Here is a 20,970-nt window from a genome sequence, read left to right as displayed (position 1 = left end):
AGGAAATATTAAGAAAAATTTCAAACAACAACGAACTCTTGACCCCAGAAGGAAATCATAGTGGAATAGATCAGAAAAAGTTGACTAAAGAGTTGAATTGTTGCGAATTTGTTTGGTTTTCTTTGTTAACAATTTTAACTTGATCACGATAATTATCGATAATGGATTTTATTAGTTAAAAAATTAATTTACTGAAATTAAAATTAAATATGTTAAGGCTCAGGCTAGTCGCCCAGTCCTATGCCTTCCTCGACGGCTCCTTCCTCGCTGTTGGCCAAAATGACACCGTACGAGGGATTCTCGATGAGATGGACTTGCTGCTTGTCGCCGTTGCGACGGCGTCGCTGCATCTCTCTAACAACCATCAGCGGAGTCATGACAAGGGCCAGGCAGAGCAGAATGGCCAGGACGAACATTGTCCAGTGGAAGGCGAGATGTGTGCCTGTGGAGGGTAGCGAGCTGCCACGATCCGAGTCCTCTTCCGATCCCTTGCAGGTCTCCGGAGCTGTGCACATCTGGCCCGCGAGGCAGCCAAGGGAGCAGATGGGTTCGCATTCACTGATGCTGTCGGGCAGCATTCGATATCCATCCAGACAGACGCACGTCTCCGGCTTAAGGCACTCGGCATTGATGCACTGCTTCTGGCATTGGGGTTGACAAATGTGCGGCTGGCTGGAGTTGCTCGCCACGTGACCCGGATTGCAATCGCACTGGCCGGGAGCCGAGCAGCGTCCGTTCTCGCAGCGAGGTCGACAGCTGGGAACGCATTGAAAGTGGAGCCTGGTGTCCTCGTAGCCCTCGAGGCAGGCGCAGCTGTTGGGCTCTACGCAGGTGCTGTTGATGCAGCTGGGGGAGCACTCGGGATCGCAGATGGAGTTGGAGCCGGCCCTCAGTCGATAGCCCTCGTAGCAGCGACACTGCCCGGAGCCCTCGCAGTGGCTGTTGACACACTTCTGGGGGCAGTACGGCTGGCAGGTGCCTGTCGGCCAGCGCTTGTAGTAGCCCGTCTCGCACTGACAGATCTCAGGAGCGATGCAGCGTCCGTTTCCGCATTCCTGGCTGCAAATCGGCTCGCAGACGCTCGACCCCTGGGTGGCACTTGGCCGATAGCCGGTGAAGCAGCGACACTCGTTGGGGGCAACGCAGCTGCCGTGCAGGCAGGGTCTCGGGCAAATGGGAATGCAGTAGAAGGCGAGCAGGGCCTGGTAGCCCTCCAAGCAGGTGCACACGCCGGGACTGCTGCAGATGCCGTTCCGACAGCTACGCGGACAGAAGGGCTCGCACTCCGTGATGCTGCCATTCACAAAGACGTGACCGGTGTCACAGGCGCACGTGTCAGGGGCGATGCAGTGCGAGTTGCTGCCACAGGATGGACTGCAAATGGGTGAGCAGCGGTGTGGGGAGCTCTTCACGAATCCCTCGTGGCACTCGCACTGGCCGGGCGATCGGCAGAACCCGTTCTCGCAGCCCGACCGACAGCTGGGCACGCACACATTGTGCGAGTCGTCGGCGAAGACATGGCCCTCGGCGCAGGCGCAGTGACCTGGTGAGATGCAAGTGCCGTTGACGCAGGCAGGATCGCAGAAGGGCACGCAGCCGGAAGATATGTGATCGGAGATGCGGCTGTAGCCCAGTTTGCAGTAGCAGGTCTCTGGTAGTACGCAAATTCCGTTGCTGCAGCCGCTCGAACAGACGGGATCACATTTCCAGGGCTGTGCCACTCGCTTCTCGTGGCCAGCATGACACTTGCACTCGTTGGGTGCCACACACTCGCTATTTATGCACTCGTCCTGGCATACGGGCACACATTTCTTCAGCTCCTCATCGCGCTGATAGCCAATGTTGCAGATGCATGTCGCTGGGCTCGGGCAGTGCCCGTTCTCGCAGTCCACCGTGCACACCGCCTCACACTCTGTCCGAGAGTCGGCGCGAAAGCGGTACCCGTCCCGGCACTGACACTCGTCCGGCGACACACAGCTGCCGTTGACACATGTCTCGCTGCACTCTGGCTCACAGATTGTGCGATTGTTTCGATTCGCAAATCCTTTGCCGCACAGGCAAACGTGTGGGCTGAGGCATCTGCCAGTGGCTCCGCAATCCACGCACTGGGGCACACATTCACTGAGTGGAAAACGGAGCTTTAGTAAGCGTCGCGCAATCAGCTGGTAATTTCTCTACTCACTCATTCTCGTTGCGAAAGTATCCCTCGCAGCAGACCTCTTCATACGACATGTAAGTCTACAGAATCAAATAATGAACATAAATCACTGAAGGCTCTCCATGGTCTCACCTCTGTTCTAGGTCGTCCCACCAAGGATCCGCAGTTGCCAGTACAATTGGTCAGGCCCTGATATTTTCGCATGGTTACCAGGGTGCCGCGCATTTTCATTAGACTTGAAATTCGAAAAGTTAGAGCGAAAGTTACACTTTCCCTAGAGTTTTACTCACGGCACGCGATCGACACAGGCCTGAGCCTGCAGGCTGACACCTGAGAGTATTATTAGGACAAGGCCCCACATATTTAGGAATGATCTAGGCGCACCGGGCAACTGCTCACTTTAAGATACACTTGACAAATGATCAGACAAGTGAGTTCTCAATTACATTACGATGGACCAGCCATCCCGACATGGCCGCTTATCATCCTAGCATTTATATTTTGCTGCTGCCTCTCGATGTGTGTACATATATGGGACAGATACCCCATGTGCTGTATGTGTTTGTTGAACCCAAAGAAGACAGGCAGAACAATAGCCTCCCAATGGCAGAGATTGCGATACGAGTCCAAGTGCAGTACACGCAAATTGAGATCCTTAACATTGAGAATACATTGAGTATGCAACTTGAGTTTTGCGATTTCGCTTATCGTGCCATTTGAGCTACGGGTGTGGGCATATACTCGCACAAATATAAATAGGATTCAGCTCTGATTAGTTAATTAATGAATTATATTTCCATATTTATGCAAATGATGACCTCAAAGATCTAATAGCGGAAAATATTCATGACTTTGAAAGGCGACTCAGGCGACTTTTCTATGAGTAATACAACGTTTGTTTCCAGCTAAGCTTCCCAAGATAAATATTCATATATGTAAATATATTTTTAGTCAAAAAATGTTCTGGAAATTATGTTTTCGAACTAAGAAATAAGCAGGGATAGGCAGAGAGCAGCTCTGGTCTTTCAGACTTGCGCAATATATTTACTTAAAGTAGATTAGCGACAACTCTTTGAATAAAAAGTCAAATATGTAAAGAGATTTGTATATGTAAAGTTGCTACAAGAAAAGACTTTACTTAAGGGATCAAGGTCGCTGTAAGATTACGATTATCAAGAATGCATTACTCGAATACCAGGATGGATACACACAGTATTAGTGAGATAAAATCGAGCTTCCAATATTTGCGAGTGCAAAAGTGTAGTTTATCTCGAAGCCAACGGATGTGACCGAATACAAATACTGCGAGCTGCGAGAATATGAATGGAAATGCCAGTTTGAGAGCTCAGTTTAATTCGGAACGCTGTACAGAACGCAGAACTGAACGGTTACTTGAAGATATGAGAACTGAATTACACAAGATTTGGATTGGATTACACTAAAACAAAAACCATGACTCATAAAGTAGATCTTTGGATGGGCTCCGTCTTCATCCTGGGTGTGGGCTACATTTGTGCGGTTCAGGCCTACGATCCAAAGGTCTGTGTGCGCGTGGAGAGTGTTCCGTACACCCGATCGGAATACAGGATGCGCCAGGAGCCGTATCAGAAGCATTCGTTCTGGCGAGGCTGGGAGACCAAGTATCGTCCAGTGTATGGATGGCAAGATGTGGTAAAAAATAGATTACAAAAAAGAAATCAATTGGTTTACTTTTAACCCGTATTAATGGGAGTAAATAAAATATTTTACTCCTCCAGGTGGACTATAGAAGCGAAACAAAACAATATTGCTGCGACGGCTACGAGGGTTCGATCTCCAACTGTAAGCCCGTGTGCGTTGGAGGCTGTTCCGGGAATAGTTACTGCACGGCTCCGAATATTTGCAGCTGCAAGGATGGCTATGGCGGAGCCGATTGCCATCCCATTTGTTCCAGCTGCGGCAGGAACGAGTTTTGCCTGAATCCGAATCGCTGTGCCTGCAATGAAGGATACCAGAAGATCCACGACGAAGGCGACTGCCTGCCCGTATGCCCGGAACCCTGTGGGAATAGCAGCTTCTGCGCAGCGCCTGGAACTTGCGAGTGCATCGTCGGCTACGCCAAGTCGGCGATCAACGCCTCGTGTCAGCCAGTCTGTTCGCCCGAATGTGGCTCCAACTCGTTTTGCCACCAGCCGAACGTCTGTGCCTGCGAGAACGGCTACCAGGCAGAGGGGGAGGGTAGTTGTGATCCCATATGCGACGCTGGTTGCGGCGATCACAGTCAGTGCGTGAGACCGGGAGTGTGCGAGTGCGAGGCGGGCTATGCCGAAGGCGAAGTGGGAAGCTGTCTGCCCATTTGCCCCCAGGGCTGTCCCGAGCACAGCAGTTGCCTGACACCCTCCGTCTGCATCTGCGATCCGGGCTACACCATGAAGGCAGACCGCTGCGAGCCGCACTGTCCGCAGCAGTGCTCCGACTACGCCCAATGCACCGCTCCCAATGTGTGCGAGTGCTATCCCGGCTATGTGGCCACCGGGGAGGACGGCAAATGCGAGCCAAAGTGCAGCCAGGGCTGCGCCAATGGCTTCTGCTTCTCGCCGGAGGTGTGTGTCTGCAGCATTGGCTACCTGATGGGCCCCAACCAGACCTGCGAGCCACAGTGCAGCCTGAACTGCGTGCACGGAGAGTGCACCCAGCCGGAGACTTGCTCCTGCATGCCTGGCTACCGCTTCCAGGGCAGCTCTCAGCATATTTGTGAGGCGGTCTGCGAGAAGGGCTGTGAGCACGGCGACTGCGTGGCCCCCGAGATCTGTCTCTGCCACGTGGGCTACCAGCCGATGGAAAACGTGTGTCAACCCGTCTGTGAGACAAGCTGTGTGAATTCCACATGCACTGGACCGGATCATTGCAGCTGCCTGGAAGGCTACGAGCACAGCTCTAACTCCACTTGCATTCCCCACTGCAGCAAGGGCTGCGAACACGGGGACTGCCTCGAGCCAGAGGTGTGCACATGCCGCCCTGGCTATGAGCAGACAGCTGAGGGATGTACTCTTCGGATTACCTCTACAACTGCTTCGATTTCCACACCTTTCGATGATTCCACACCTTTTGATGATTCCACCAACCCCGCTGTGGTTCCTTTCGCTGGCCTGCTGCAACTGCCAGTTGCGAACTGCTCGGAGGATTGCCCGTGCTGGAATGAGTTTGACGAACTGGGTCCCCTGACCAACGCCAAGTGTGTCAAGGTGTGTCGGGACTCACATGACAAGCCCTGCCTGGATCTAAGTGAGTGCTCCTGCGAGCTCTCCACTGGCCAATTAGTATGTGAAGGAAGTGGGGATTACAGTTCCGAGCAGGCGCGTTACACTTGCAAGACGCCCAAGCAAGGGAAGATCGAGGCAGCCAAGGACAGTTCGAAGTCATGGGGCTGGCTCCGCGTGGTGGGCTGGTGCATTGCCGTCGTTAGTCTTGTGGCCATCGTCGTGGCCATAGCCGTTAAATTGTATCCGAAATATGCCAGCAAACGCGCTTACCAAGTCGATGAAGCCATCTACGAGGATACTCTATAGAATAATAATTTGTTTTATTTTATTTAAACTAAATACATGCATAATCGAAGGTTTACTTGAGCTTAGAGCCTAGCGTCTAGACGGGAATACACATGGTCGAAGGTTCGTGGTAGCCAAAGCCCGGATCACAGATGCATCGGTTCCGACTGACACAAACGCCATTGCTGCACTTTCTGTGTTAAGTAAAGGTGTAATATTGAACAGTGAAATGCTTTATTTACTCACTGATAGCAGTCGGTCTGGCAGACACCATCCTTCAGCATGTATCCCGGTCCGCACTCGCACTCGTTGCTGTCCCTGCACAGGCCCCCAATGCCACAGTCCGGCTCGCAGACTGGCTGACAGCCATCGTCGGTGAGTTGGTAGCCCTTGGAGCAGCCACACACCTCGGGCTCCGTGCAGTTGTGGCGCTGGCTGTTGCCACAGCCGCTGCTGCAGATGGGCCGGCAAAAGCGTCTCGTCTCGTCCAGCTTGTAGCCGGGATCGCAGAGACAGCTGCCGTCGAGGAAGCAGCGGCCGTTCTGGCAACCCAGCGGACAGGCGAACACACAGTCCCCGTTGTCGTTCTTCACAAAGCCCTCGTAGCAGTCACATTCGCCTGGTGAGCGGCAGCTTCCGTTCTGACAGCCGCACAGGGCACGGCACTGGGTCACTCCCAGCAGGCGGCTGGCCGAGTAGCCGGTGCAGCAGACCTCGATCAGGGCTAACTTGTTGGCCAGATCTGTCTGAATGGTGTTGGCGTGCGGGTACTTGAAGGCCGTTTCAGGACTGACAGTGGGGAGTAATGTAATGTTTAATGTATCTACCAGAGCGTCGCCTCTACTTACGGCACCCAGATGCGGCACTTGTGCTGTACCTTGTCGAAGAGCGTCTCGTGGGAGCGTATCAGATGCTCACGCCGCTTCGGTGGCTGTTCCAGTGGCCTCAAAACCTCATAGTTTGCACCTCCAGCACGGTTGTACAGCGGCTGCGAGAGCGACTGTCTGTTGGGCGTATAGCGACGTCCGAATTGGCTTGGATCCTGCGACTGTGGACGCCTCGGATCGTAGCGATTTGGGGCATCGTACTCCGAGTAGTTGGGCACATTCATGCGGCTACTGGGCAGTCCCAAAACCAGGCAGAGTAGCAGCAGGCCCAGACCTTGGCTCGCCTCATGTAACCACATTTCGAAGTTAACTTTTCGATTGTCTTCTGTTTACGTTGCTCGCAATTCGCTTGCTAAAATCCTACTAATGTGCCTGAGATTAGCAAGCTCTCCGCCTACCCAGCGTAGGCTTGTGGGCTTATCAGTTTAGGGTCTCAAAGCCTAAGCAAAATAGAGCGGAATTCGGTTGTGGCTTTAGAGATGATTTCAAAATAATGAACACGCTCGTTCTATTAAGTTACAGATGAAGGAGAGGCTTCTGATTCCTACTAGACTTCAGCCAAGATCAGGAAATAATTGTGAGATTTTCCCTTCATGGATTTGTTTCTTTATTAATTTGCTCAATCAACTAATGTCTCAATTAGCTATGAAATGCCATAAAAAAAAGCTTTACTCGGAGCAGTTTACTCTTTCGCTTGACATACATTGACAAGTGCGCCGCAGCGCGTCTCTGGATCAATCTCTCCCCCAGCCCCCAGCTCTCGTATTTCAATTAAAAATTCAAGCCCGCTTATCTCAGCCTCTGGCTCTGGCTCAGCCGACTGACCCAAGTGATCAACGTCGCTGCCGAAACAGTCGGCAATCGCGACTTGAACGCTGCGGTAACTCAACCAACAAGGCTGAAATGTCGCAGCTTTTGCGTACGTTGTGTATCCAATCGGTGCTCCTGGTGCTGTTCCTGTGTCTGCTGCAGGCCATGGAGCTGCAGCTGCATGAGCAGCAACTGCAGCAGCAGCAGGACGAACAGGCGCGCCTCCGGGAATATCAACTGCGGCAGCAGCAGCAGCGCGAACAGCAGGCCCAGCAGCGACGACACTCCTCGACGACCACCAGTCGCAAGCCCTTCATCATACCCAATGGCCTGTCGCTGCCACGACGAGGAGAGCATCCGGACAAGTGCTATCGGGAAGTTCCGTAAGTCGGCTATGAATTGTGACTAGCAAATAAATCTTTTCCTTTGCTTAGGGCTGTGTTCTTTCAGTACGACAAGGAGGTGAAGATCGTGGGCAACAGCACCACCAATCGTCACTTCAATGTGATCGAAGTGTGCTGCAAGGGCTGGCGGCGTTACGAGTACGACTGGAGCAGGTGCGTCCCCGACTGCGACGATCGCTGCCAGGAGAACGGCTTCTGCCTGGCCGGCGGCATCTGCCAGTGCTTCGACGACTTTGTGCTCAACTACCGCAACAATTGTGTGCCCACTTGCCCGCTAGGCTGCCCCCACGGACGCTGCTTCCTGAACGGCACCTGCCAGTGCGACAAGGGCTACGAGCTGGATGGCTCCCGACTCTTCTGTCAGCCGCAGTGCAATCAGACATGTGGCCACAACGAGGTGTGCATGGATCCGGGCAAGTGCACCTGTGCCGAGGGCTTTGTCAAGGGTTTGCGCGAGTCGGCGGCCTTGGGCTGTCAACCCATTTGCATTCCCGACTGCGGCTACGGCCACTGTGTGGCGCCAAACCAATGCGAGTGCTTCCCGGGCTACCATAAGCGCATCAATGGCACCTCCTGCGAAAACGGCTTCTACAAGTGAGTGTTGAGAAAGGAAAGGCTGAATTTATACAAGAACCAATGCCGATCTCCCCGTACAGACGCTGCGAGAATGGTTTCCGTGCGAACGAGACAACTTGTGTCTGCCAGAATGGCTTCCGGTATGACAATAATACGGCCAGCTGCCTGCCGGACTGTGGGGACAATTGTGAGAATGGAGTTTGCATATCCCCAGGGAACTGTCGCTGCTTCAATGGCTATGTGCGAAATCGGGAGAAGTGTGAGGCTGTGTGCGATCGTGGCTGTGGCTTTTATGGCAAGTGCATTGCGCCGAATGTGTGTGGCTGTGCCATAGTGCCGGGACCCGAGACCAGCTATCAGAAGTGTGCAATGGGACTGTGCAGCTCCCTGGGACGGTGTCGCTGTCTGGAGGGGAAGATGCGGTTCATTGACAAGTGCATGTCGCCGGACACGGTCACCACATATGCCTCGGTGGATCCAACGCGAGCGAATAGCTCCCTCATCCTCGAGTTTGAGCTCCTGCTGGGCAGGCACTTTATCTTGGGCGGTGCCGAGAGGTTCCACAACTCAATGTGGTGGCTGTGAGCGGAGCGGACTGATAACGTAAACACACTCTCTCTCTCTCTCTCTCGCTTTTTAGTCACAAAGAAAATAATAATAAATAAACATGGAAATATTTCTCAACCGCCGAGTGGGTCTTATCAGTGTGTGGCCCCCGTTTGAGCGACGCCTCCGGTGTATTGTCTATTTTAGAATAAAACGAGTAATTATCTATGCGCTGAACATAGACAATTTCTTTCTCCATACACATAAAAGCCGTGCCGGACTGAGAAGACAATTTAGTAGCTCGGAGACACTGGCGAGCGCAGCGCTGACGCTCACGATTCCCCTTCACGGCCCCACATTCAGCTGAAACGAAATGCACTTGAAATCCCCACTGATTGGCCTTCTTATCGTCTGCCTAGCGATTGAGCTGCCCTCGCCCACCGCCGCTCAGTTCTGGCTGAAGCTGCCCGAACAGAACTGGGAGCGCGAGATGCTGGCCACGCGAGACTCCGGCGTCTGCTACAAGGAGGAGATGTAGGCCCACTCCCAGAGTTCCCCCACAACGCGTTCCTCACATCACAATTATCTTGCAGAGTGGAAACCATCAACCCGAATGCGAGACTCCGTCAGATCTCCTACTGCTGCGAGGGCTACGTGAACCATGGCAGCCCACAGAACCTCAGATGCCAGCCCATCTGTACGGAGGATTGTGCGAACGGCCTGTGCCTCTCGCCAGGCTACTGCGAGTGTGCGCCGGGCTACTATCGTGAGGAGCGGCGGTGCAAGCGGATGTAAAACGGATTACACCATTTAGACAAGGAAAAATCATTCATTTATTTCCACAAATAGTCGAAGCTGTTCATCCATTTCAATGTCCATACAGAAGAAATAAAATCTAGTGCTACTTTTTGCAAATATTCATAATATTTCCTATCCCTCAAAGACTCTACAATTTAGATCAATTAAGGCTCTGGGATAAAGCAATTTGAAGAATGCAGAATAATAATAATATCATTATCTACCATATTGCGGAACAGATGCGATTAATATTGCTAAAGCCATAAAGATGAAAAACAATTATCCGTGGGACGCGCTCGTTCTGGAACTTAAAGCGAGAGAGGGAGAGAGAGATGTACCGGAATATGAGGTAATGGAACAGCTAGAATATTTTGCATTGCTGTAATTAATGTACTGTAATTATTAATATGTTAAATGAATCCTAAAAAATATATTTATTGACTGCTTACCTTGTAGTAATAATGTTCCACGACTGAAAAAGTTTCGGCTATTATAAAGCACTACAAAAATGATTTTTAAGCACAATTATGTATTAAATAAATTGCTAAAGTTTACGGAATAGATATTTGTATATATCTTCTCAAAGTTTCTCTCTCAAAGACAGATCAGTCATAGTCACTTGTTACTCACTTTCTTGGAACTGCCACTCACAAATTGTTTGGGCAAAAGCAAAAAGCAAATAGAAATTGTTAATTATCAATTTATTTTGCCATAAAGCTCGTACATCTGTTCAGCTGCTGAGAGCAAACCTTCGTTCTGGTTGTTCCATTGATACGCTCAATGGCGAGGTGCTGATTAGGGGACGGGCAAGAGGTCGCTGGAGGCGATTTGCGACTCACAGACCCACAGACTCAGCTTTCGCATTAGAGCCCGCTTATTGTGAGTCGATTAGTCGAAGTGCAACAGCAGACGCCAACGGACGTGGGCGCATAAGTACGTACTTTACAATTGTAATCCGAGAACAAAAAGTGACATCAGCATGAGGTCATCGTGTCAGATATTCGCCCTGACCCTCCTGCTGGCCAGCTGCTCCCTTGGCCAGGCACAGTACAAGACGGCGGGCATTAAAACCCGCCAGCTCCCCTCGGGTAATCTTCAGCTGTCGGGCAATGCCAGTGACCAGTACAACCAGTCAGGCTACGGGTGGAACAGTTCCAGCCAGAGCAACTACGGCTGGAGTGCCCAGAACCAGACCAGCCATGGATGGAGCGACTTTGTCCCTGCCGAGACCTACCAACCCGCAACCACCCCGCCCCTGTACGGACACTACGTGCAGCCAGTGGGACCGCCAGTGACACGAGCCCCTCAAGTTCTGGACGAGACGGCGCTGTTCATCAACAAAACGCGATCGGCCATGGCCAGCGGTGTGTGCTATAAGGAAGTGCCGTAAGTTTCGGGGAAAACCGAGAACAAACAACTTAAAAATTAAAACGAAAAACTTATGGTTATCGCACCAATTGGTAAAGAAATCGAAAACAAGGCGAACAATTAAAACACTGAACTAACGACCTCGACATCCTCCACTTTCCTGATAATGAAGTGCGCCATAGCCACTCGGTTCACTGTTTGTCGGGCGAATAATAGAATAATATACTCGGATTTAAACGACGTATGCAAACGATGCCAGCATTTCTAGTGATATTATGCAATGCGATACGAAAGGAATGCAGTCGATTAGCACTGACCGAAGGAAGCTCTAGAAAAATGCTTAAAAATGTTTTTTTATTCCGGGTTAGAAGCAAAAAAGTCAAAGATAACATGAAAATACTGAAACAATTGAATAAGGAAAGCCTGAAAGGAGCATTGCTACAGATCAATGGAGAATTCTAGGGACAACAAAAGGAAATTACTTAAAATATTCTTTACTTCAAGCGAACACCAATAATGACATGGCCCATTTCTACTTATCAAAGAAATTCTTGTGTACCTTTTGCATGATTTATAATGGGAATTTATTGATATATTAATTCTATATCTATTACATCCTTTTTGTAACCCCACAGCACCGCCTCTCTCTTGCGCAACTCGCGTGAAAGATTCGCTGGCAATGGCACCAGCCCGGACATGAGCAGCATTGAGGTGTGCTGCGAGGGCTACGAGCGCAATCCGCACATCTATCGAAAATGCGATCCGATCTGCGCGGACGATTGCCCAAATGGAATCTGCACGGCGCCCAACACCTGCGTCTGCATGCCCAACCATGTGCGTACGACCGAGGGCAAGTGCATCTCCACCTGCCCACTGGGCTGTGGCAACGGAGTGTGCGATGAGCGGAATGAGTGCCAGTGCAGGGAGGGCTACGCACTGGATCCCGTGAGCCGCAAGTACTGCCAGCCGGAGTGCAAGCAGGGCTGTGCCCAGGGACGCTGTGTGGCACCGAACAAGTGCGAGTGCCTGCAGGGCTATCGCCAATCGGCGGACGGGAGCTGTGAGCCCGTCTGCGACAGTTGCGAGAACGGGCAGTGCACGGCGCCGGGGCATTGCAGTTGCAAGTCGGGCTACCTCAAGCTGCAGGGACGCTGCGAGCCCATCTGCGAGCAGTAAGTGGGAATGTTCAAATCAACAATCAAACTCCATCTAATCTTTTCTCTTCTTGAAGACCCTGCAAGAACGGCCGTTGCATTGGACCGGACACCTGCGAGTGTGCTTATGGCTTCGAGTGGGATCGTAAGACTGCCGAGTGTCTGCCCAAGTGCGATGTGCCCTGCCTCAATGGAGTCTGTGTGGGCAACAACCAATGCGAGTGCAAGCCGGGATACGTGCGGGACGAGCACCAGCGTTACATGTGCCAGCCCCACTGCCCCCAGGGCTGTCCCAATGGCTTCTGCTCTGCGCCCAACTTTTGCATTTGCCGGCCAGGATTCATCAAGAGCGGCATCAAAGGCAGGCAGACTTGTGCGGCTGTCTAGTAAGACGAATCGAATCTTTATTGTGTGAGTTAGCTGAGATTAAAGTGGCGTCCGATCAGGGCACTGAACTCATAGCCCAGTTGCTGGTTGAAGTGAAGTCTTCTTTCATTCGTGACCAACTGAAGGATGAGCTGTGTGGGCTTTAGGCAGCGATCGATGAAGTGCGTCTGTCCTTTGGGGCAACTGCAGTGGCCGTTGGCATCACAGCTGCCATTCAGGCAGTGCTGCTGGGACGGCAGACAGCCGCAGATATTGGGCAACAGACACAGTCCGCGGCGGCCACAGGTGCTAGAGGATTACATATATAATATATAGAGACATTTTTCACTGCTAGCCTTACCCATCACACTTGGGTTGACAGCCATTGCCTCGGCCCTCGTGTCCCTCGAAGCAGCGACAAACTCCTGGGGCAATGCACACTCCGTTCCCATGTCCGCAGTCGTCTAGGCACTCTGGGAGACAGCTGGTGGTGTTCAGATCATAGCGATAGCCCTCACGACACTGACACTTGTACCGCGACTCGCAGAAGCCATTCTCGCAATTACTTAAAGGGAATTTCGGATACGATAAGTGTGGCAAGGTTGAATCTGGAGACTTACATGTGACACTCTGCCTCGCAGACACTACGCTGCGGACGCTTGATGAAACCCGGAAAGCACTCGCACTGGTTTGGAGCCACACACTTGCCATAGCCACAGTCCGGGGTGCAAATGGGCTGACAGCCCAGTTCGTCGGTGCGACGATAGCCAGGAGAACAGTCGCACAATCCTGGAGTGACGCATTCCTCATGAGAGCCACATGCCTGGGAGCAGTGTGGCCGACAGTAGAGGCGCGTCTCTCGATCCAGCACATAGCCTGGATGGCAGGCACATGTGCCGTTCAGATAACACCTGCCACCCTGGCAAGATATGGGACAGGTGTGGATGCAGGCACCGTGGGCATTGCGTACGAACTCTGAAAAGCATTCGCAACGTCCCGGGGCACGGCAGAAGCCGTTGAAACAATTGTCCGGCGAACTCTGGGAACAGTCTGGGACGCATCTGCCTGAGTAGGGATCGCGCCTGTAGCCCAGACAGCAGACCTCGATGCGGTGGTAGAAGATGGTGGAGCCATTGCCTCGATGTGGGGAGTTCTTCTGAGTTTGAAAAAAGACAACGCTGCAAGTGAGGTAGGAAGGCGAGGTTCCACTTCGAGTACTTACGGCACCTCACGCTGGCAAAGATGCTGCTGACGCTCTCGGGTAAGACTGAGCGATTCCATGTCGCTGGGGATGTGTATATCCCCGAAAAGCTGCGGCGTCTCTGCCTCTGGCATTGCCACAATCATCGCTAGCAGCGTCAGCGCCAGCAGCAGCGCCAATGAATTCCCATTCGAGTGCATGCCGAGACCCACTGTTTGAAGCTGCAGAATCGTAGAACGAATGAACGGCTGGCATGGGAATCGAATAGTAGAGCGCCTTATCATAATATGCGCTCTCCGGGAGAGCAAACCCCAAAAGCTCGAAAGAAATTGTAAGCTCTGAGCACTTCTTTTACTCTTATTATTATTATTATTTATGCTCTTGGCTTGCTGGCTGCGTTCAAACAAAGTTCTTTTGCATTGAGGAATATATGTATATAAATATTTATCTGAACTGCCAGTAGTCCCCACTGCCCAATTCTTATCGTTAGAGCGAACCGTTGGGAAAATATTTATATGGAACTTTAACATTTGCTGTGCCAAAACCAATTCAAGCTTCGCAGTTTGAACAAAACACTCGGCGGGTGCACAGCTTGTAATTAATTTAAATAAAGCAAAAAAAATGGAACTGTGCCGGCTTTCCTCGTGGTTCTTGATGATATCGCTGATATTTCTAAACATGGCATTGGAGCTGAATGCAAACACAACAGCCACAGAATCTACAACAGCAACATCATCTGTAGGAACAGAAGATCTCAATGCAGAGACCACCGAGACGACAGATTATTCAACCACGACGGAGTTAAACATTTATAGCTCCGAAAGCAAACTGTCAATATCCTCAATAGTGGCATTAGTTGCTCTCGTTGTGGGTGTGGCCATCTTTGCTGGTTATTTGCGACACAAATATATTCATCGCACTTCCTATAACTTGTAGACTTTCTGTGTGTTACAATAATAAATCAAGAGTCCCATTGGAACTCATTATATTTGTGCAAATCCCATAATTGTGATGATTTTTCGCCCAGTTAATGAAGGTTCTTCTGTACATTATTCTCCATACATAGACGTATTATTGTACATATTATTTCATAGGCATATTTGTAGATGAGAGAATGAGAGCAGGCAATAGAGCTACAAGCTAGATATGATTGTTGTCTTGGCCCTACAGGTGAGCAATCCTCTTGGCTGAGATGGCTGCGGGCACCTGCAGGAAGTTGGAGTTTTGTGGCGGAATTATCAAGTGGCTGACATGATGCGGTCGATGGTGGCTGTGATGATGATCGTTGGCCGGCAAGTAGGCCGCAGCAGTTGTGGCATGCTGAAAGTGCTGTGGCTGACCATGGCTCGACGGATGATGATGATGGAGATGATGAAGATGATGCTGCTGCTGCTGCTGATGATAGCGTATCTCGTCATAGAGATGCGAGTCCAGACTGCCCTTCCGCGACTTGGGCGTGACAATGGAGTAGAGAGATTCTTTCCTAGCGTAGGCATAGGGCGCTGTCTTAGTCGACGAATTATTGCTGGGCGTGTCATATAATTCCGCAGGCGCTGTAAGATATTTCCAACAATTTTTACTCGTAAAATCAGTTGTGGTGCTCGGTAGGTAGACACTTACATACCATCGTTCGTATGGGCCGTTTTTGCCGTGACAACTGGCGGCATGGGCAGCGGCTCGTGAAAGTTCTTGCCCAGGGCCACAGCTTCGGTGAGCACCACCTCCGGATTGGAGGGCTGTGTAGTCACCGTACCATTGGCATTGTAGACGATCGCCTCCTTGTGGTGGTAGCGGCGGTAGACGTACAAAGAGCCAACAGCTATCGCAATCAGCAGCAGCAGCATGATGACAATCAAAGTGGTCACCAGGCCCGACTGCTGGTCGCTCGCACTCTGGCTGCTGTTCCCCTCGCCAGCGATGAAGCCGGCCAAGTGCTCCTGTGGGGACGTCACCCCGTTGGTGATGACGTGAATGACCTCGGGCGCGGGCACACCAGCAGCTGCTGCCGTGTGCAGATTCTCAAGAAGATCACTGCCCGACTGATGCAGAATTATCTTGGGTGTGTGCTGGCCAGGATTCAGCGACGGAGACTGCTTGATCACTATGACTTCTGGCAGGGGACTGGGCGTGGCTGGCCGTGGTATGATGCCCATTTTCTCCAGCGTGGAGTTCACTGTCTCCACGATGACGTGGCTCACATTCAGCTCCAGCGGATGCTCCTGCACGATGCAGGCTCCTGTCTGATGGTGGCAGGGCTTCTCATCGCAATCACAAGCCTTGCGGCACATAATGCCATGGGTGCCGGGAGGACACTTCTGCTCGCAGCTAGAAAATACAAGGGGAATTATTCAAGTGATTTGTATTGTGTGCTGGCGACACCTACAATTGACCTGTCCAGCCAGCAATGCAGTGGCAAATGCCAGACTTGTTGTCGCACGCCGCCCCGTTCTGGCACTGGCAGAGGTTCTTGCAGTCGAGGCCCCAGCGATCGTGATCGCAGCCTGTAAAGAGATTCCCCAATGAAAGATGGATTTATTTTAGATACTCGCTTTTACTCACGCTGCGTGCAGTGCTTGCCGATGTAGCCCTCCTCGCAGCTGCAGATTTCGGGCATCACACAGCTACCACGCCCACAGCCGCCCCTGCAGATGGGCTTGCATGTTGCCTGGCTGTCGGACAGGTTACCCTCGTAGCCCTGGCAGCAGAAACGAACCGTTCGCGTCTTGTTTAATTTCTAATAAATAAACAATAAAATAAAATGGAATTAGTTTTACGTTCCGCCGAAAAGTATGCATTGAGGAAACGCTTGAGAAGTTGCTCATAAAATTATGTGAACTTTGAGTTTGGTTTCGGCATTGGGAGACGCAAATCTTCGCTTTGATCTCGGGTCGTGCTGAAGGAGATGATTGAGAATAATACACCATTAATTGGATCAACTCGGGAAGAGCTTTCCATCATCGCTGGTGAGCACTTCAGCGACACTTCCCGCTTGTGGACTTTGGCACAGCTCTTTTACAACGCGATGTCCCCGACCCCGAGCACGAGCAAAGGCCACTGCCCCGCCCACAAGCACACTCGAATACCCCTTGGTTGCCAATTGAAGTGAATAACTGAATGAATGCCAGGCAAGCTTCTCACACTCATTCCCAGAGAGCAAGTCCAAGAGTCCCGAAGTCCCCAGTTCATTTCCCTACTTACGCATTGTTCGCCCGATTGCTTCGTACATACTTGTACATATTTTATGTATGTACAAATGTAAATATGTATTTAAGTACATTTGTCCGTTATGAGTGCATATATGTATGTGTGACTGTCTGTGTGGCCGCCATAAATGAGTAAGGCGGAAATTTTAATATAAACAGTGAAATTCGATTCGAGTTTTGTCTCTGATTCATTGTGTCTGCATAATTATGGTTGCCTTTTCAAATGCCCCTCGCATCTGGTAATTGAATCTGAGCAGTTGAGCAATTTTTCCATGTGCCACTCGAATAACCGTATGAAGCCTCACGCACCACCCACTTCACTCTCTTCCTGATGGTGGTCGGATGCCCATCAATCAGTCGGAATGACAGTTTCTCTTTACATAATGCAAGTTGAAAAATCTGCTGAAAATCGTTCGGCACTTTGGGGCTAAAGTTACAGATCGAACTAGTTTTTCCACTCGCAGAAAAACACTTCTTTAACGTCCATGCTCATGTTAATTAATTAGACAAAATTGGCGAATTAACAGCAACATTTTCTGCCCAAAATCGTGTGAAGTGTTGGCCAAGAAATGCCTCAACCAAGTTGGGGGAAAGCCTTTCCAGGGTGTAGGCATTGGCATATCCTTAGGTCAGGAAAAATGCCTACCCCAGCAACCATATTCTCGGCTCATAATGCTCGAATCCAATTAAAATAATTATGAAATTGATTTGGGGCAAGCCACAGCCTGATCTCGACTTGCACAAATCATTAGACACGAAACTGAAAAAATAAACCAAGCCAAAACTGGCTGCGTCTTGTCACAGCGATGGTGATGGCGATGCAGTTTCGAAGCAACTCTGATTTGTGATGCAATCGAAAGTGTGTCAACAGCTTTGGCATCAAGTCACCGAGCGTCAGGCCCCCGTACACACAAGTGGAGCTCTTAATGCTGCTGATCGGTCCGTCCGCCTGCCCGTCCAGCATGCCCGGCCATAAACGTTGGATTTTCCGAATTTCATTTGCACTTTCCATCACTGACACCATGACATAATTATTTCTGTGTACACCCGAGCAAAAAAATGGCAAATAGTTTACGAGTAAACACGAGTGGGCAAAAAAAGAAAAAGAAAAAACCAGCTGAGCCTGATTAGGTGACTCCGTTCAGGCAACTGCAACCGGATTCTAGCCACGCTCGAACAACACTTGGTCGCTGTTGTTTTTCTCAGTTTTTCCACACTGCGCAGTTGGATACGAGTACAAATACAGACTGGCTCAGGGTATTACGACTATTAAGTGATATTTGTTCAGAAGGAACATGTGTCCACATGCAATGCAAAGTTTATGCTCCTGAAGCTAAAACCATTAACAAATTGGTTTAGAAATTAAAGACACTTTGGGTAGTAAGAAAATATACGACTTTGAACAGTAAAGATCAGATTTAGGTCTGTAAAAAGTGTGCCACTAATTTCAGTAGTTCAGGAGTTTAGAGTAACTCCATCGGCATTCATTCTACATCCACGTCATAGTGTGAATTACGCATACGCCGCAGGTGCACAATAGTTCATAGAAGTTTAGCAGCCAAGGACACACCTCTCGGGTCAAAACCGGTCGCCTGCATCTCAGTCAAAATTGAGACTTCGCTGAGAGCCACTCAATCTTGACTTCCGCTCGGCCGATCAGATAGAGAGGAAATTCTGCAGCAGCTTCAAAGAGCTTGCGCAACGAGTTTTCCCGCGACAGAACACATAAAATGCAAACGAAATATATGTGTGTACGAGTATGAGCAAAAGTAATCAAAGTCGGGCATCGAATCGGGCCAATTTATGTATATAGTGGAGAGCGGCTTCCTGGTTGGGCAAAACTGAATCAGGTTTGCGGATCAGGCTCCGCCACATGGGGGAAAAAGTGGCCACTGCGAAGGTGTTGCCACTGGCTGGAATGACGCAACAGCCTCCCACAAAGGCAGAGCCGGCAGCGGAACACCTGCGCCGCTCCGAATATTTGGCCAGCCACTCAGCGACTCACCTGAACCTTCATCACTTCGCGCATTTCCGTCTTATATGTGGAGCAGCGCGGTGGGATCTCCATGCACCAGCCGGAGGTGCGCACCCGCACCGGCTGCATCTCCGGAATCTGGATGTGCTCCACGTACGGCTCCTCGCGTATGCAAATGTTGCCGGGCCCCTGAATAGATGGCAGAGCAATGGCCGTTGCATCAATCTCCTTCACATGCGTATTTATCCTCAAGCTGCTATTCTGCGTGGATCCACAATGCAGCAACACTGCGAGCAGCAGGAATAGTTGCTGTTTTAATCCGTTTCTGGTCATATTTATTATTTGTTATTTATTTTTCCCAATGAGATTAATTTTTTGTGAGTTCACTGCATTATTTTCGGCTTCTTTCAAGGCCTAAAGATTTCAATTTATGTATATTTATGGATGATTGCATCTCATTTTTAATTATTTAATTTCCAAGAATTTTATTTTAAGTTTACTTGAAAGATGGCACGCGAAGAAATCTGAGTTTCAGTTCACATCACTTCACATAAATTATGCTTAAAAATAAACACTATTTTCCGTTAATGTTGTGCTCGTAGAAAGGTTCTTTTTCCCTTCACAACTGATACAAAACTGATCCGCTTGATTTGATTTGCGTGTACGCTTGGAACGCGACTCTCCATTAAACTGTTTCCCCATTGGCAGTGATGCCGTTGCTCGCCCGAATGTTCCTTCTCCAAAACGAAACCGAACAAATAATACAAAAACAGTTGTCATTGCAAATTGTCGTCGGGCTAATGAAGGCCGCGTCGAGTGCGAGGGGACTTGAGATCGGAGAGCGGAAGTACGCACTGCACAGTAAATTCTACAAAAACGAAAGTGAAATCTGAACACAGCACAGCTCCACACAAACTCAAACACAAACACACACAGACAGAGACAAACCCTCACCCAGCCAGAGGCGGAAAAGTCTCCAATGCAAGTGAATGAAACTCAACTCCCCAAAGCGATCGCGAGTCTTCCAGCCCCGAACCGAGGGAATGGTGATGATTGCATCTAATTGAAATGTTGATCATGTCCTTAACGTGCGGCTGTCATTGCGAGACAAAAACTTGTCTCCGGCTGCTGCCGCTGTTGTTGTTTTCACATTTATGTTGTGCTCTGATTTGCGCTTTTGTTTTGTGCCTAAACTGGGGGGAGTTGCCTGAACCTACAGCCAACAGACGTGGGAGATTTGCATTAGCTAACGAAAACACGATACGTTGAAAATTAATATCGAGTTGATGATTTGTAACATTTAAAAACTATTGTATTGATAGGCATAATTAAGTAGTAAACATCATGTAAACATCAAAAGGTATATTCGTGTTCTGCTCTTTGAAACTGAAACAAATTAATAGATTTGTTTACTTCATTTAATTAATATTCGTTGGGGATTATTGGTCTTACTTTCTTTTTCTGCTTCTGCTCCATTCAGATTCTCAAGAACTTTTCTTTTTTATCACAGACCCATCAACGATTTCTGTATTTGAGTTGATTGGGTGGAGTCCACTAGAGTCCATCTGCAGCTGTATTCTATCCACTTAGCTAGAGTGTCTTTTTTCTTAGATAAACTTTAGAACAATGACACAATGAGGGGATCGCCCACCGGCTGTCCAACCTCCCCGACCAACCCACACAAGTGTTTATTGTCTTGTTTACACTTGGCTTGTTGCAGTTGTTGCCGGCAATTTATTAAATCAAATTTACGAATAGCAGAAAACCAGTTGGAGTCAGTTGCGCTAGGGCTGGGGCATCAGCTGCAGCAGCAGAAACAAAGAGAAACTATAAAAAATTGCAGCAGCTCCGAGAGTTTATTTATTTTATTTGATTAAATTGTAAAACAACAGCAGAAGCTGCAGCAGCAACAGACGCGACCCACCAAATGAGTGAGCAATGTGCGTGCGACGACGGAGTTCCAATGACCCGCATGGACCGCACTCGCACTCGCCACA

General features: G+C 49.9%; 8 protein-coding genes across 9 annotated transcripts; 4 read left to right on the top strand and 4 right to left on the bottom strand.

Moving 5' to 3' along the window:
* Window positions 1-104: 104 nt before the first annotated feature.
* On the bottom strand, window positions 105-2,573 carry LOC117900067 (multiple epidermal growth factor-like domains protein 11). Its single transcript, XM_034810271.1, has 4 exons — window positions 2,449-2,573; window positions 2,291-2,393; window positions 2,183-2,238; window positions 105-2,121 (listed from the first exon to the last, which is right to left on the bottom strand). Exons 1-4 carry the CDS (start codon window positions 2,517-2,519, stop codon window positions 225-227), a joined length of 2,127 nt encoding a protein of 708 aa, XP_034666162.1. The 5' UTR covers window positions 2,520-2,573; the 3' UTR covers window positions 105-224.
* Window positions 2,574-3,586: 1,013 nt separating this feature from the next.
* Window positions 3,587-5,761, top strand: LOC117900069 (von Willebrand factor D and EGF domain-containing protein). The gene is made up of 2 exons (XM_034810272.1): window positions 3,587-3,829; window positions 3,916-5,761. The coding sequence occupies exons 1-2, from the start codon at window positions 3,611-3,613 to the stop codon at window positions 5,704-5,706; spliced, it is 2,010 nt and encodes a 669-aa protein (XP_034666163.1). The 5' UTR covers window positions 3,587-3,610; the 3' UTR covers window positions 5,707-5,761.
* Window positions 5,744-6,926, bottom strand: LOC117900073 (multiple epidermal growth factor-like domains protein 10). Its single transcript, XM_034810277.1, has 3 exons — window positions 6,534-6,926; window positions 5,932-6,474; window positions 5,744-5,879 (listed from the first exon to the last, which is right to left on the bottom strand). The coding sequence occupies exons 1-3, from the start codon at window positions 6,869-6,871 to the stop codon at window positions 5,783-5,785; spliced, it is 978 nt and encodes a 325-aa protein (XP_034666168.1). The 5' UTR covers window positions 6,872-6,926; the 3' UTR covers window positions 5,744-5,782.
* Window positions 6,927-7,408: 482 nt separating this feature from the next.
* LOC117900070 (von Willebrand factor D and EGF domain-containing protein) lies at window positions 7,409-8,992 on the top strand. The gene is made up of 3 exons (XM_034810273.1): window positions 7,409-7,765; window positions 7,817-8,380; window positions 8,443-8,992. The coding sequence occupies exons 1-3, from the start codon at window positions 7,476-7,478 to the stop codon at window positions 8,945-8,947; spliced, it is 1,359 nt and encodes a 452-aa protein (XP_034666164.1). The 5' UTR covers window positions 7,409-7,475; the 3' UTR covers window positions 8,948-8,992.
* Window positions 8,993-9,193: 201 nt separating this feature from the next.
* LOC117900074 (platelet endothelial aggregation receptor 1) lies at window positions 9,194-9,823 on the top strand. The gene is made up of 2 exons (XM_034810278.1): window positions 9,194-9,442; window positions 9,502-9,823. The coding sequence occupies exons 1-2, from the start codon at window positions 9,282-9,284 to the stop codon at window positions 9,701-9,703; spliced, it is 363 nt and encodes a 120-aa protein (XP_034666169.1). The 5' UTR covers window positions 9,194-9,281; the 3' UTR covers window positions 9,704-9,823.
* Window positions 9,824-10,589: 766 nt separating this feature from the next.
* Window positions 10,590-12,704, top strand: LOC117900072 (von Willebrand factor D and EGF domain-containing protein). The gene is made up of 3 exons (XM_034810276.1): window positions 10,590-11,092; window positions 11,710-12,246; window positions 12,306-12,704. Exons 1-3 carry the CDS (start codon window positions 10,686-10,688, stop codon window positions 12,613-12,615), a joined length of 1,254 nt encoding a protein of 417 aa, XP_034666167.1. The 5' UTR covers window positions 10,590-10,685; the 3' UTR covers window positions 12,616-12,704.
* On the bottom strand, window positions 12,634-14,010 carry LOC117900071 (von Willebrand factor D and EGF domain-containing protein). Its single transcript, XM_034810274.1, has 4 exons — window positions 13,817-14,010; window positions 13,215-13,772; window positions 12,956-13,159; window positions 12,634-12,903 (listed from the first exon to the last, which is right to left on the bottom strand). The coding sequence occupies exons 1-4, from the start codon at window positions 13,993-13,995 to the stop codon at window positions 12,645-12,647; spliced, it is 1,200 nt and encodes a 399-aa protein (XP_034666165.1). The 5' UTR covers window positions 13,996-14,010; the 3' UTR covers window positions 12,634-12,644.
* Window positions 14,011-14,947: 937 nt separating this feature from the next.
* LOC117900300 lies at window positions 14,948-19,342 on the bottom strand. Of its 2 annotated transcripts, none has more exons than XM_034810613.1 (5): window positions 19,004-19,342; window positions 16,355-16,529; window positions 16,179-16,296; window positions 15,420-16,120; window positions 14,948-15,348 (listed from the first exon to the last, which is right to left on the bottom strand). In XM_034810613.1, the coding sequence occupies exons 1-5, from the start codon at window positions 19,304-19,306 to the stop codon at window positions 14,960-14,962; spliced, it is 1,686 nt and encodes a 561-aa protein (XP_034666504.1). In that variant the 5' UTR covers window positions 19,307-19,342; the 3' UTR covers window positions 14,948-14,959. The 2 variants fall into 2 exon arrangements, with proteins under 2 accessions (XP_034666504.1, XP_034666505.1); XM_034810614.1 differs by having other exon boundaries at window positions 15,307-15,348; window positions 15,416-16,120.
* Between the last annotated feature and the right edge of the window lie 1,628 nt (window positions 19,343-20,970).

Source organism: Drosophila subobscura, chromosome U (assembly GCF_008121235.1).
Source record: "Drosophila subobscura isolate 14011-0131.10 chromosome U, UCBerk_Dsub_1.0, whole genome shotgun sequence".
NCBI lineage: Eukaryota > Metazoa > Arthropoda > Insecta > Diptera > Drosophilidae > Drosophila > Drosophila subobscura.
This window is presented reverse-complemented; position numbering and strand designations above follow the sequence as displayed.